General features: G+C 41.9%; 1 protein-coding gene across 12 annotated transcripts in view; it reads left to right on the top strand.

The window, feature by feature from the left end:
* The window catches only part of CACNA1A (calcium voltage-gated channel subunit alpha1 A), a 253,359-nt gene that overhangs the window by 191,514 nt on the left and 47,908 nt on the right, over positions 1-13,937 (top strand). For 11 of the 12 annotated variants that reach the window (XM_083430670.1, XM_083430668.1, XM_083430665.1 and 8 more), the window contains 5 exons: positions 1,099-1,182; positions 10,742-10,858; positions 11,472-11,537; positions 12,419-12,534; positions 12,958-13,108. In XM_083430670.1, the coding sequence (XP_083286796.1) occupies positions 1,099-1,182; positions 10,742-10,858; positions 11,472-11,537; positions 12,419-12,534; positions 12,958-13,108 (534 nt within the window). The remainder of the gene's footprint in view (positions 1-1,098; positions 1,183-10,741; positions 10,859-11,471; positions 11,538-12,418; positions 12,535-12,957; positions 13,109-13,937) is intronic. The other variant, XM_083430671.1, reaches the window with a different exon arrangement.

Below are 13,937 nucleotides of genomic sequence, written 5' to 3'. Positions count from 1 at the left end.
ACAACACTTGGGCCAAATACAATCTGCTAAGCCATGCAATCTCTCTGCCTGCATCCCTGGTTGCTAAACTCAGAGGAAACACAAGAGTTTAAATGACCAGTGTCTATAGCAATAGAATGGTAGCAGATAGCAATGGGTAGCAGAACATTTTGAGGTGTTGGGCTTAGGGTCCATGGATAGCTGCCACTCCCAACTTCTCTACTCATCTTAAAGTGACCCTCCAAAAATAATAATCTTAATTTTAATTTAATTCAATTTTACCCACCCATCACCACAAGGTCCCAGGGCAAGTTACAACAATATAAAAATACAATATTAAAACAATTTAGACCAAATTGCTGGCAAGGACTCTTTCAAGAACTTACTCATTCCTGACCCTGAACCACACTATTTGATATTCACTGTGATTGATGAGCTGAATTATTTTGCTTAGTAATAGCTCTGCCATTACTTAGTTAGACTTTGGAGACAACTGGCATTCTCTCCTTAGAGAAGCCGAGCTGAAAAATGGAATAGTCCCCAGGTGTAGTCTTATTATTAGGCTTGTGTGTGTTGTATTTACTTTTATAGATGTTCTTGTGATTGTCCATGCAAATAATTGAGGAAGGGGAAAGATGTACAACTGCTTGCTCCTTGCTTGAGAGTGTCACAGCCCTTGGTCTCACTGGGCAGTTGCATTGCCTTAAGCGTTCACAGGGAGCATATTGAAAGAAAACAACCCTTCCCTCTCATCCTACTCTCACTCACTGAGGTCTGTTTCTGGCCAGTGGAAACAAATCCCATGGACCTCTGAAAATTTGAGCTCAGCTGTTTTCACTGACATAAGGCGACAAGACCTGCCACTTTATCCCCATTTCAGGAGGCAAAATGCATAAAGAAAAGCCCCCTAGCTAGTTTAGTTTTGCAATCCCCATCACAAGAGCTGGAATGCACCCAAAAGGTAATCAGGACCTGACTGGGGCAGAAGGGTGGGGGAATAGAAAAGGTGGATATTTCTCTGTTCTCGTTGCTGTTGCTTCCGTCGTGATTGAATGTTGTCACCTGTTTGCTGCTGTGTGGCTGTTCCTTTTCGTCCTTTGTTTTGTTCTTTCTTTATAGAATTATTTCCGTGATGCCTGGAATATCTTTGATTTTGTCACAGTTCTGGGTAGCATCACAGACATCTTAGTGACAGAGTTTGGGGTAAGTTCAAAATGATGGTGGGGATGGCATTCTGGGGGTGGGAGGCATTCTGCAGGGAGTGGGAAGCAAGAACTGAAACATGAGGTTTTCATCCCATTGAACTGCATCCTTAACTAGGATAGGGGCTGGAGAATCCAGAGAATGGCAATACAAGGCCCAAGTAAACATTATTTGTTGGCTGCCAATGAACATAGTGCAGTGTTCCCTTTCTTCTTCAAGAACAGATTCTCAAAAGTGCATAACAGCCGCTCCCACATTTTCAATAACTCTTCAGTAAAATATGTATATTTGTGACAATCCTTGCTGTTGCTCAGCAAAAGGTGTAGGCTTCTTCTAAGGCCTTGACACTGGTATTTATTGGGAATTTCTCAAATTAGATAGTTACAGATTTAAAGATGCCAAAGTCACTCCATTGTATTCTTTACACCAGCATTAACCCATAATCTTTGTAATAAGTTATAAATGCTGGATCCTTTCGTTATGGCATTTGCCACCACCTGAAACAATAGAGTACGAAGGGCCACTTTGCACTTTACAGTGTGGATGCACAAATTAAAAGAATTAGTAACTACTACAATCGTTTCCAAACCAGTGGGCCAGAGCATTCTAGTGTGCCAAAAGAGAATCACTGATATGCTTCCAGAAATGAAATGATTCAGTTTCTTACTGTGAGCCCAAAGTTCCTGCCCACAACAGAGGAGGCTACCCACTTCAGCCCTCCATCCTTCATTACTCAGGTGTTCATAGAATCATAGATTTGGAAGGGATCCCAAGGGTTATCTAGTTCAACCCCCTGCAATACAGAAATCTCAGCTAGAGCATCCATGATAGATGGCCATCCAGCCTCTGCTTAAAAACTTACAGGGAGGGAGAGTCCACAACCTCCCAAAGATGACCGTTCCACTGTCAAACAGCACTGTCAAACAGTGTTGCTTCTTTCCAAGCAGCTTCTGTTAAGAATCTATAATTCTACCACATCTCTCCATCTGGTGTGATTGGATTATTCAAGCACTCCTCAGTGCAGAGATGCAGCAGAAACACATGTCCTTGGTGGAAGCTGCATGTTACATCTCTGCACTTGTCACTGTTCTGGGAAGCTGTTCTCCTTCCAGTCAGGAAGCCCGGCCAAAGCAGTGACTCTCAGAGAACACAACAGGGCAGGTTCCTTGGCAGGCAGGCAGGCAGGCAGTTTTTACTCTTACACATAATAAAATTCAACATATGAGTGTATGAGTCAGTGTACTTCCCATTTTAACTCAGAAATGTGTACCTCCCCTTTAAAACATTTAGAAATACTGATACACTCACTTCTATTCCATAGCATGTTAGGTCATGTCTAAACATGTGTGTATATCATAGACATATGTGTCAGGGGAAGGAGAGGGTAACCAAGATCATCTGCAAAATGTTGGATTTCCTCAGTGTATCTGCAGTCGAAAGTAAAAGGCATTTTATCAGACTAAAAGTAGGTACACCGTAAATCTTTAATGTGTACCTCCTTTTGCTGTAATGTGTGGAGTGGCTCCAAGTGGGATATACATGGTCAAATCTTTACAGAGGTTTTTTATAGAGGCAACAACGAGGGTGAATCTTAATCTAAATAGATGCCATCACACAAGAGAGCTTGTCCTCATGACTTCCAGAGAAGATTGTGTAAAGGGCTGGCAGGCTGTGCTTGGCATGGCAGCAGTTGGGGTGCCTAACTCCCTGCAGAAATCCTCTGAATTAGTTTTTCTCATGCACATCCCTCTATAACAGAGTTCAAGTTGCAGAAGGGGCTTGCAATCAGCATTCCCTCATTTTTTCCTCTCACCCTTATCCAGCCTTCAGAATGTAACAGGTGGCTGGGAGAGGGACATACTAGGCATGCCTTGGGGCTAAACTGTGCATGACTTGGAAGCCCCATGACCAGATCTCCCAATATCTTCTCTCTTTTTTCTTCAAAGCTGCATCTGAGAGTGGGGAGGTTTCTAATTTGAGATGGGGGGATTCCTATTTTACCTTTATGTAGTTATCAAAATGTATGTATTATTCACTTGGCAGAAAATCACTAAGCAGCTTACCAAAAAAATCATTTTAAAAAGCCAATAAAAGCAAACAAGTTGACTTTTTTATCAAAATATAGATAAAATCAACCATTTTAATAAAATTACATGCAAAAGCTGCATGTTAAAATTACAGGCTATTAGCAGACAGAGAAAAATATACAACAAAGGTGCCTGCCTAATGTTCATGGGAAGAAAGTTGTTTATTTATTGCATTTCTATCCCATCTCCAAGGAGCTCAAATTGGCATACATGATTTTTCCCTTCCTCATTTAATGCCCTTCAACAATCCTGTGAGGTAGATTAGGTTAAGAGGCAGCAACTGACCCAGGGTCACCCAGTGAGATTCATGGGCGAGTGAAGATTTGAACCCTGTTCTCCCAGGTCCTGGTCCAACACTGACCCAGCCTTTCTTAACCTTGGGTTCCCAGATGTTCTTAAATTACAACTCCCACCATCCCTGACCATGCTGGCTAGGAATGATGGAAGTTGTAGCCCAACAACACCTGGGAACCCAAGGTTGAGAAAGGCTGCTCCAATCACTTCACTACACTGGCTCTCAGTGCTGCCATACTGAAGGATCAATTCCATGTGAGTCCTTCCTACCACCGTGAAGTTTCCCCATTCAAGCAAAGGTCTCTCCCTCTAAGCTACTGGGAAAAGCCCATATTCTACTTGTATTTTTGCCTCAGCTGAGAGGCAATTTCACTCAAGGAAACAGCATAGAGAGAATTTCTCTCCTCCAATGTTGCTTCCTTATGCTGTTTGCCTAGTCAAAATAACAGTCCCTTTAAGTAGCTTTGAAGAAAAGTAAAAGAGCTTAGGGAGATTTGATCATGGATCTCCCATGTCATAAGTAGCTTAGCCCACAGTGAGATGTGGAGCAGGGGAAGATATCTGAATGAACATCCTGAAATGATACAGAGCCATGACTAATTCAGGGAATTGGCAGAACAACCCACCCATTCAAAGGCCAATGTGCTTCCAGCAGGAATAGACCAGGGAAACTGAGGCATTAACCTTGGAAAGGCTTCCATAAGTTTTATGGCACAACCAGGCATGGAGAGACTTATATCCAGTTGCCTACAGGAACTGCAAAATCCTTCTGTCAATTTTGTCCAGAACGCTTTGATGGTGATAATTTTCTTTATCCTTGGTCTTGGGAAGTACACAGCACAGCAAACTCTTTCTTACTAAAATTATTCTGTCATGGCCTTTGGCTAGAACAAGAAACATGTGAACTACTAAAATTATCAGGAAAGGTCTTTCCCAGAGAATATGCATGCATGGCAAACTATTCCAAAATGCCCATGTGTGTGCACTGTATGTGTACCAAGGGAGCATATGTATTGCTTATGCACATTTCCTCACAGGTGATGAGGATGTTTAAAGAAAACCCATTCTTCTAGATTTCTTAATATGGCATAGTGATTCATTTCTGTTTGACCTAAAGGGTTGACAAAGGAATGGCATTACACAGGAAACACTGAACAGTTTAGCTATGTACTGAGAACACTTCAAATGAGGATTGCAAAAGCTAGTGCTGGCCTTCAAAGTGTCTTGTCAAAGCAAAATGTTGCAATGTGGAGTGTTGCTGCTCAGGACGCTAACCACTTGGTTCCATCGCAGCCTCGGTTCCTACCCTCCAATAGTCTGTTAATGTTCTGTGGCCACTAAATATGCTCAGGAACCCCCCAGACTGCTGTGGGTGGGGGGTTTCATGTGTGTTCTGCAACATGTCATTGATGCTTTAATAGTGCATTAGTGGTGGATTTATACTGTACCAGCCACACATCTTCTGATTTTTTGTTATTCTACGATTCTTTCCCAGTGTTTTCTGGAGGGGCACTCTTGCACTATAACACAACAAAAATGGGACCCTACCCCCTGAACAGCTGTGGTATAAAAAGTTACAGGATTTTGGCAAGACACTACAGGACATGGATAGACTGGAAACGAAGCAATATGTCTGCCCCAAATTTTTTGTAAGCGTGAACAGTATCAAAAGCAGAGTAGCCGCCCCAGCATAATCATGAGCACAAATCATAAATGCACAATAAAAAGACATCTAGAGGTGCAGGAAATCTCCCACCACCATCCAAGGGCAGAACTTCAGTTAGGAGATAAAATCTGAGACCTTCCAGTATAAATAGGTATGAAGTCCTCATTGTGCTCCACATTCTGAATGGATCTCTTTCTTTAGTGCAAGTTGTACAACCACCAATACCATTTTGGGTTATTATGCCTTTTTTCAGTCTTTTATCTTGGGGCCAAACTAGACCTGATGTAGGAGATCCATGATCAGGATCTTCCATGGTTTAGGCTTCTGTTTTTGTTTTGTTTTTCTAATTAGATTAGCAGTCCCATATGGGAAAGGCCTGTATGGGAAGTGGGTTTCCCAATCTAAATTCCCATCACCCAAAGGAGATTTAAAATGAACTCATACATTCTGCTTAGAACACAGTAGGTATTTCAAGTTTGTGGTTGCTAAGTCATCTTTTTTACTACAGCTGTGGTGTAGATTTGTTCTGCCACTTATTCATATATGGGTGATCTTTTCCAAGTAGTTAGGCTTCCACACATTTCCAGTACGCTTGGATGGCCATTCGTATGGCTGCTCTAAGAGCAAGTGAAAGTTACCTACAAGTAGCTTGAATTACAAGGGACCTTCCTGTAATTGTACCTGGCTTTGCTTTGAATGCCCAAACTCTTTGAACACTGCAACTTCGTATTATGCAACTTTGTTCATATAGCATTTCTTTGAGTACTTGCCACACTGAAAGATGGAGAAATTAGGTCACTCCAACAAGTTTCACATTTTAGAAGGTGGTAGTCTAAGGACACATAGTGCTCAGACTCAAAGAAGTGACCTCACAGATGGGTTTTGAAGAACTGTGTTGGTAAGTAACTTTCATTAATAGCACTGACTCATGGAAGTCCCTGTTCCAATATGTGCCTCAGTTTCCCTCTCTTGCTTACCTCCCAGAATAATATGGGCGGGTCAACAAAAGTTTTGTTTATGCTGGAAGCCTGTAGGTAAAGCCAAACGTGTAGATATTTTGGTTAGGAAGATCAGAATGCTAAAGTCATGGATTTCCTAAATTCCAGAAAGACAGGAGAAAGGGGTGAGTGTGGGAGAAGGGTGGGCTAGGGGTCTCCTTCCCCAAGACTATGTATGATATATAATGACTTTGTCTTTTGTCTTCTTTCCATGCTGTCTCTTTATATTGTTCTATTTTGGCGCAACACCCTCTGAAAATGTCATCCAATCAAAATGCACTATGAAAAATCCATCTGTCCATCCATGAACTGGTCTGTGTGTCCATGCTAATGAATATTTCTGAACTTCCCTGCCCTGATCCCTCTCCCATCACCAAAAATGAAATCACTGTCTTCTGCATTTCTCCGTTTGCTGGTTGGAACTCAACTTGCGGTATTAAAACACCCACCCTTCCCTGACCTTCTCTGATCCTCTCCATCTCAATGTTTGCATCTAGGATCCGGTTGGTTTGATTACTTTCTCAAGCCTAAGTGCCTTACATTAATCAAAAGCATCTTCTTGGCGCATTGCATGATCTTTTGAGCCAAAGATGCCTGCAGTTTACTGGGCAGCTTCCGCTTTTAGTCCCCCCACTTACCCCATATTGTGTCACTTATTTTATTCAGATTCACATATGGCTTCCAGTAACCCCATAGCAGGGATGTGGTATATATGCTGGTTGTTTGCCATAATAAACATTGATTGATTGAGGGATATGGTATAGTAATACTGCAGCCTTGGTGATGCCAATCTCTGAAGAGATGATTACATTTAATCTAAGACTTGCATCAGTATGGATAGGCTTTCTAAAAGGATATGGTGGTAGATAGAAAGCTGTATCTGCAAGTTGCTGGGTTCTGACCCAGGGCCAGTGTCAGTTTCTGTCTGGGGGGAAACTTGGGATGGGAATTCAACATGCAAGTGCCTTACTTGATGACATACAAAACCTGATGGCAGTTTGCATGGGTGGAGCATCCACCACAGTTGAAATACTACAGATACTTTGCATATCATCTGGCATCACCTCCAGGCACATAGTTTTTGCAGTGTGTGCGCAGTCAAATAGAAGACCTAAAAATCCCACTTGTCAATAGCTATCTGAACAAGTACAGAAAAGCCCTGCACCCCCAGCTTCATTCTGCGTGCACAGGCATGCCCATTCACTCAAAACTTTTCACATTTTACCTTCCCTTAACGCATACAACGCATATATCCACTTACCACCTAAACACAACACACGCAAACACATTTCCTCACACATGAACTGACCCTAAGGTCCTCTCAGTGATATTAGTATTCTCCATACACTTTCAGCCATCCACAGACAACCTCTGCTTTGGTCAGTTGAGGTAGAACAATTCCTTAGAAGAAGTAAAATATCATTATAACTATGGAAATTAGCCCAAGCCCATTTAGGAGTATTGAGAGGGATATTAACATCCCTTTTCCTGAGAGTCAGTTGTGGAGGGTGAGTCAAAGAGAAATCCTTAATTTTATTTCTCTGGGCCACATTCAGTCTTACTTTTCTAACACACACCGATACTCCTCTTAAGATTAGGGTAGACATTAATTTTGAAAGATTGCATGTGCGTCCGTTTCACATATTTAACAAAGAGGAACCTGTTGAGAAAACTTCTTCAAAATGAAACAGACATATATATAATAAATATAAATCAAATTGAAACAGACACACATCACAGACACAATGCATAGCTTGAAGCAGTGATGCCTCCTATACTGGTTGGCTGACTTGGTACAATGATCTAAATATTCAGTTGCTGAAAGGACATTGCTACTTAAAGTCCAGCTTTTCTGAGGGAGGGTAAATTGACAGTTTGACTGAAGACATCTTGGCCTGTAGTGAAGCTTAGTGATAAAGTGTTCAGAAGAAGGGAGGCAGAATGAATGGTACAGAGTAGGAAATGAACTGAAAGCAGGGAATCTGAAGGAAGGGTAGGTGAGCTAGGAAAAAGCAGCAATGGGAGTTGAGGCAAAAAAGAAAAGGAGGAGGCGGCAGTGAAGAAATTCTACAATGTGTAAGATCAAGAGGCAGGTGCATGGTGTATGTTTGGGGCAGGAGAGTGCTAGGACTGTTAGCCAAAAGAGACAGGATGAATAAAAAGTGTGGGGCAAAGTAGAGTGGACTGAAAAAATGCAATAAAATTTGTAGGTGGAGACATGGAATGGAACTGAAGAAAGTAGGATACAAGAAGAAATTTGAGCTAGGGCTGTGGATTTTGTCTGAAAGGAAATGGGCAGGCAAGAGAGGTTTGGAGGACTAGAGACAGTGGAACCGGGGTGGGGGGGGTGTTTCTAGATCTAGTCTGACACAGGTTTCCACCGGTTAAATAGTTTACTTTCACTGCATCATTGTGTCCTGGAATAAGATTCAAAAGGCAAGGGGCAGAGCTGAAATATATATATTGGTTTAAACAAAAGAGCTAAATGTTTTGGCTGAAAGATTGTCCACTTAAGATATTGACCTTAGAATAGGCTTAAAAAGTAATGTAGGAAGTGAACTTTGGAATACAGGTGGTTAATAGGAAAGAGAGAATGGTGTGTGGCACCATTCCTAATGGTCTGTGTGGGCATATATTTCCAGCTGGAAATGGGTGTGGGTCCCCTGCCTGTCTCTCTTTCCCTCTGCATGAATATCATTCTTTGTTTGTCCTGCATGATCTGAGCATGGCAGTTTTAACAAACTGGTTTCACCCCATTGTATGTATCACAGAGCCACCTCCACTACTGCCACCATGCATGTCCACTGAAATCCCAATTAGAGGAACAGCCTTTTTGGAGGGTTGGAGAAGGATGGGCTTATAGCTTCTGGGAACACACATGCAAACACATGCATATAAAGAGTGAAGATGCAGCAATTAGGTTTCTTTTTGGAAGAGAAAATAAATCCTATTACAGTACATGGATATATTTGGCTGCAAGAACCACACTGTATGTCCACTGTGTTATCACACACTTATAATGTCCACTGTGTAACTGCATGTCAATTCCTCAGTCTTTGTTTTATAATTATAGAGCAAGGCATGTAGCAAGCCGGTACATGTTGAGTGGTCACACCAATCTTTTGGCATGTGTATTGCCTGAGTCTTTTTTGTGCAGTTTTCTTTGGAGTTTGTGTATGAGGGGCGCTGTAGCACAGGTAATTTCATGAGTCTTGAGGGAGATGTTGGTGCAACTACATTCATTCCTGTGATGTATGTTGCATAGGTATCCCTACACACTCAATCTGCCTCAATCTGCCAGATCACTTGCACTGTTTAGTGTACTATGGTGAAGCCACATGGTAATTCTCTTTGGAACCGTTAGAGCCAGCCAGGTTGTCCCTTTACAGGGTTCTCATTGCTTGAACATGCAATTCGGGTTCCAGTGAGATCAAAGTGTGGTTCCATTGAGTTCAGTATCGAAACCCAGGAAAGGTCCATGGTGCATAGATTACTAAAGCACTTAACCATTCATACTGGGGCTAAAATACAGGTTCCTGTTCAAGGGCTTTTGCCCAGGGATAAAGCTCATGTGTTTCTTACATGAGTTAAATATAAGTTGGCATTTTGTATCTAAGTTTATCTTTTTCTGTGCTAGGCCCTTCTTCCAACCTTTACTGGAACTCTTTTTTAGAAAGTGTCTGAAGGTCTCAGTGGTAGTTACTAGAGATACACAAACACATACATCAATATTCTATTGTCCAAACTCAGGTGATATCCCAACCCTCAGAAACCTTGGGCATCTTTCGCTCTCAGGAGCTGTGGGTGTCTGGCCATAGAACACTTTGCAACTAAGAAGTACAATGTCACACTTCAATGTACAGTATTCATTTTATCCCAGAAGCTTATATGCCATTTCCTCTGAAGGAGACAGATAAAAATGCATCTTGGTGAACCCAACAGGAGAATGTTTTTCCTATCTTGCCAGAATCACAAATCCTTCTTTTAGCTACAAATTTGTTGAACTAAGCTCTTCCTTCAGGGCTTGGAGTGTGGCCCAACACCTGTTGGGTGCACAGAACAGATGCATTTTCCATCGAGAATGATATGATAGCAAGTCTCCAGACATTTCTCAGCTCTCCTCTTCCTCACTGGCACTTGTCTTGCTTTCTCCTCTCTCCAGATTTGTGTGCACAGAACATGTGTGATGTGAGGCCACACAATAATGTTCTGCCTGCTTGTGTCAAAAAATATCAGTGCATTTGGTTGTGGGTTTATTTAAAAAAAATGTAATCATGTGCTAATGAATTATTACTAATTTTCCAAATGGATGATTTTCCAAGTAGAGGGGTGGCCTTATTATCATGCTAATTTTCTTCATGTGTGTGATCCCTCTCCCTTTCTTTGCTATTCAGTGATCCTTACTAACCACTGCAGAGTTGGTTTGCATTTGTTTTCTTACCAACCCCCTGAGTCTGTGGTCACCACATCCCCACCCTGATCCAGCTAATGCCACTTTCCCTTCATCTCCCCAGAACAACTTCATCAACCTGAGTTTCCTTAGGCTGTTTCGAGCTGCCCGTCTCATTAAGCTGCTCCGACAAGGCTACACCATCCGCATCCTGCTCTGGACCTTTGTCCAGTCCTTTAAGGTAATAACAAAGGGCTTTAGGATTGAGCTACTAACTTGGATTCCTTGAGATTTGAAGTTGTGGGTGGTTGAGAGAGAAAGGGAGGGAAGTAGTAGGAGTGCAGAAAGTTTAGGAGATTATAGCTAGAGACATCCAACCTCATCCATCTACCTGTTTATTTCTCTGTTCATTCACCACCTCTTATCATGCACTTTGAATCATGAATACTTTCTTTCATGTTGCTGAAGTTGAATCATGTTTCATGTTTCCATTAACTCACCCTTTTGCATGGGTAAGTAATCACTGCACGATTTCTGTAGTCACAATGTGGCAGGGATTGGAGGAAGGAGTGATAGAGTCTACAACAGCCTTCTTCAACATGGTGCCCTCCAGTTGACTCCCATCCTCCTTCATTCCTGACCATTGACCATACTGACTGAGGCTGATGGTAGTTGTAGGGCAGCAGGGTGGGGAAGACTGACCTACAAGCAGTATCTTTCATTGATTCAGTGACAGCAATCAGTTTGTAAGAAGAAGGGAGCCATATTCCCAGTAAAACAAGTGTGGTACACACACACAAATTGTGAAACTTAAAAAAAAAAATAATGTATGCTCATGTTTTTCCCCTCACTAGGCCCTTCCGTATGTGTGTCTGCTGATTGCAATGCTCTTCTTCATTTATGCGATTATTGGAATGCAGGTAAGTGCCAGTAAGCTACTATCCCATGCTGGGTTTCACCATGAATGCTGCAGTGCTTCTAGCGCTTACCTTAGGTACAATAACATACTGCTGTTTTTGTGCTGGAGCCTTTGAACTTGTAAAGTGAGGACCAGCCTAGTTGGGAGCTGTCCCCAAACTGCAGAAGACTTAACTTATGGAGCGCTCTAGCACATTGTAGTGTCAATGTCAAGAACATCTACCTCACCCTTGCAACATGCCTGAGGTCTTCCTGCTTGTACAATAAACCCTAGTACAAGCTGAAGACAGGCAGCTTGGTGCCTGTCATCCTCATTGTTATAACAGCATTCCAGGTTAGGATGAGTGTTGTCCCTGTAATATTGCCTTACCTTGCCTTATAAAAGCTTAGTGTACAACTGCACTGTCCCACTCCTGCTATCAGAAGAGATTTGATGTCAGAGAATGAGGCACATCCCCTTTAAGTATTCATCCTGAAGCACCCACTTTGCTGCAGGACTATTTAAGGTGACTGGTACTGAAAGAATTCTGCAAGTTGTTTTTTGCTGGGATACCTTACATTCAGTCTGTCCTTGTAACCAGCCCCACAGTAAACTGCCTGGGGTTGGTTTCAACTGCTGGCAGCCTGTTCTGGCCTTTTGTTGTCCCTAGTCCATGTAGGCTGTGGTCAGGAACAGATTACCTTTTCATTTCTTCTCCAAACATGAAAATGAGCCCCACCTAGCCTCGCTGATAGGTGACCTACATCCATTGCTACAAGCAATGGCTCTACCACCACTAGATAGCAATGTTTGGAAACCTACTCTTTCCTGAAGTTTTCTTTTTGGATCTTTTGTATTTCACGGCTTTTTCTTCATTTTGTTTTTATTTGTTTGTCTTCTCAGGTCTTTGGTAACATTAGCATTGAGATTGATGAAGATATGTCTGAAGATGAAAAACCTGCCATCACCGAGCACAACAATTTCCGCACATTCTTTCAAGCTCTAATGCTTCTCTTTAGGTGAGGCCCAGACCTTAATCATGCGCAGGAAGCCCACTTCATCTAGCCAAGGCCCTGCCCAATGCAAAAGATGTACAGTCTCCTAGATGCGGGGCAGTAGCTGTACCTAAAACAAACTCAGTGTATTTCATTAAAGGATCAGAGATTGCACTATACAATACTTCTTTTGCTCATCCAAAAAGTGACTGAATCAACAGGCTAAATGAAAAATCCCTGTATTAACAAGCTTCTACATCACAGTCAAGGGATTTTTCTGTAACTACCACCCATGTGTTCTGAAGGTAGCTGCAGTTCTTTTGTGAGACCCCAAAACTTATGGACCTTTATTGGTTGTTATGGACCTTTATTGAGATGGAGATGCTGCCATCCCAGTTGTGATGGATCCCCAATGCTCACTGTCTTTTTCTCTTCTCGCTTTCTCAGAAGTGCCACAGGTGAGGCTTGGCATGAGATCATGCTCTCCTGTCTGAGTGGAAAGCTCTGTGATGAGAAAGCAGACCTCAAAGGCAGAGAGTGTGGCAATGAATTTGCATACTTCTATTTTGTTTCCTTCATCTTCTTGTGCTCTTTCCTGGTGAGTCAAAATTCATAAAGGGGAGCGGCGGGGGGGGGGCATAGGACTGTGATACACAGTTTGCTAGAACCAGGGTGCCAGCAGACCACCTTTCTAAGATGACAGTTTCATTATGCAGTAGTAAACACTTGTTGTGGGGATTAGGACATCTTTCCGCAACATGATGCTGGTATTACAGGGCTGTTTGTTTTTAGAGACAATGTTTTTCATTATTATCAACTGTACAGTAACAGAATGAGCAAAGGGGATGAATGGGGAAGGTGGGTAAATAGGTATTGTGTGCTTTTAGTGTGTTAGATTGGCACGCACGTATTTTTAAGTGCCATAAGTGTCAATCAGAGAAGGCATTCCTAATAGCATTATAGACATTTGGGTGTTTTGCCAGAGGAAGATCGCTTTTTTCTAGCATTCAAATATTAATCACATGGAGAATGCAACTTTCCCTCCAGCGAGCACTTCTGTGGTTGTGCAACTATCATATACTTTTATTAGCTGGTACCTGTACAATTCCTGTTGATGAACAATACACTTCTCCCCACATAGTCTTGTACCATGTGAGAGTTTGATTTTTTTAATTATTAGTATTTTTATTGACATATCTTGTAAAAGTGCAATCAGTTGAAAGCGTCATATATATATTGCCCTGTTATTTATAATTCTAGAACATAATGAACATTGCCCATTTTCCCATGATTTTGTTTGATTGGTTTACATGTGTTCTGTTAAAATAAGTTAAGTCATTGTTATGATAGACCATACCTTCTCTATCCACTCTAATAAAGATGGTGTATTCCGCTTTTCCAATACTTGGCAATTGTTATTTTTGTGG

This window comes from Podarcis tiliguerta (genome assembly GCF_965153285.1).
Source record: "Podarcis tiliguerta genome assembly, chromosome: 2".
NCBI classification, from domain to species: Eukaryota; Metazoa; Chordata; class Lepidosauria; order Squamata; family Lacertidae; genus Podarcis; species Podarcis tiliguerta.
This window is presented reverse-complemented; position numbering and strand designations above follow the sequence as displayed.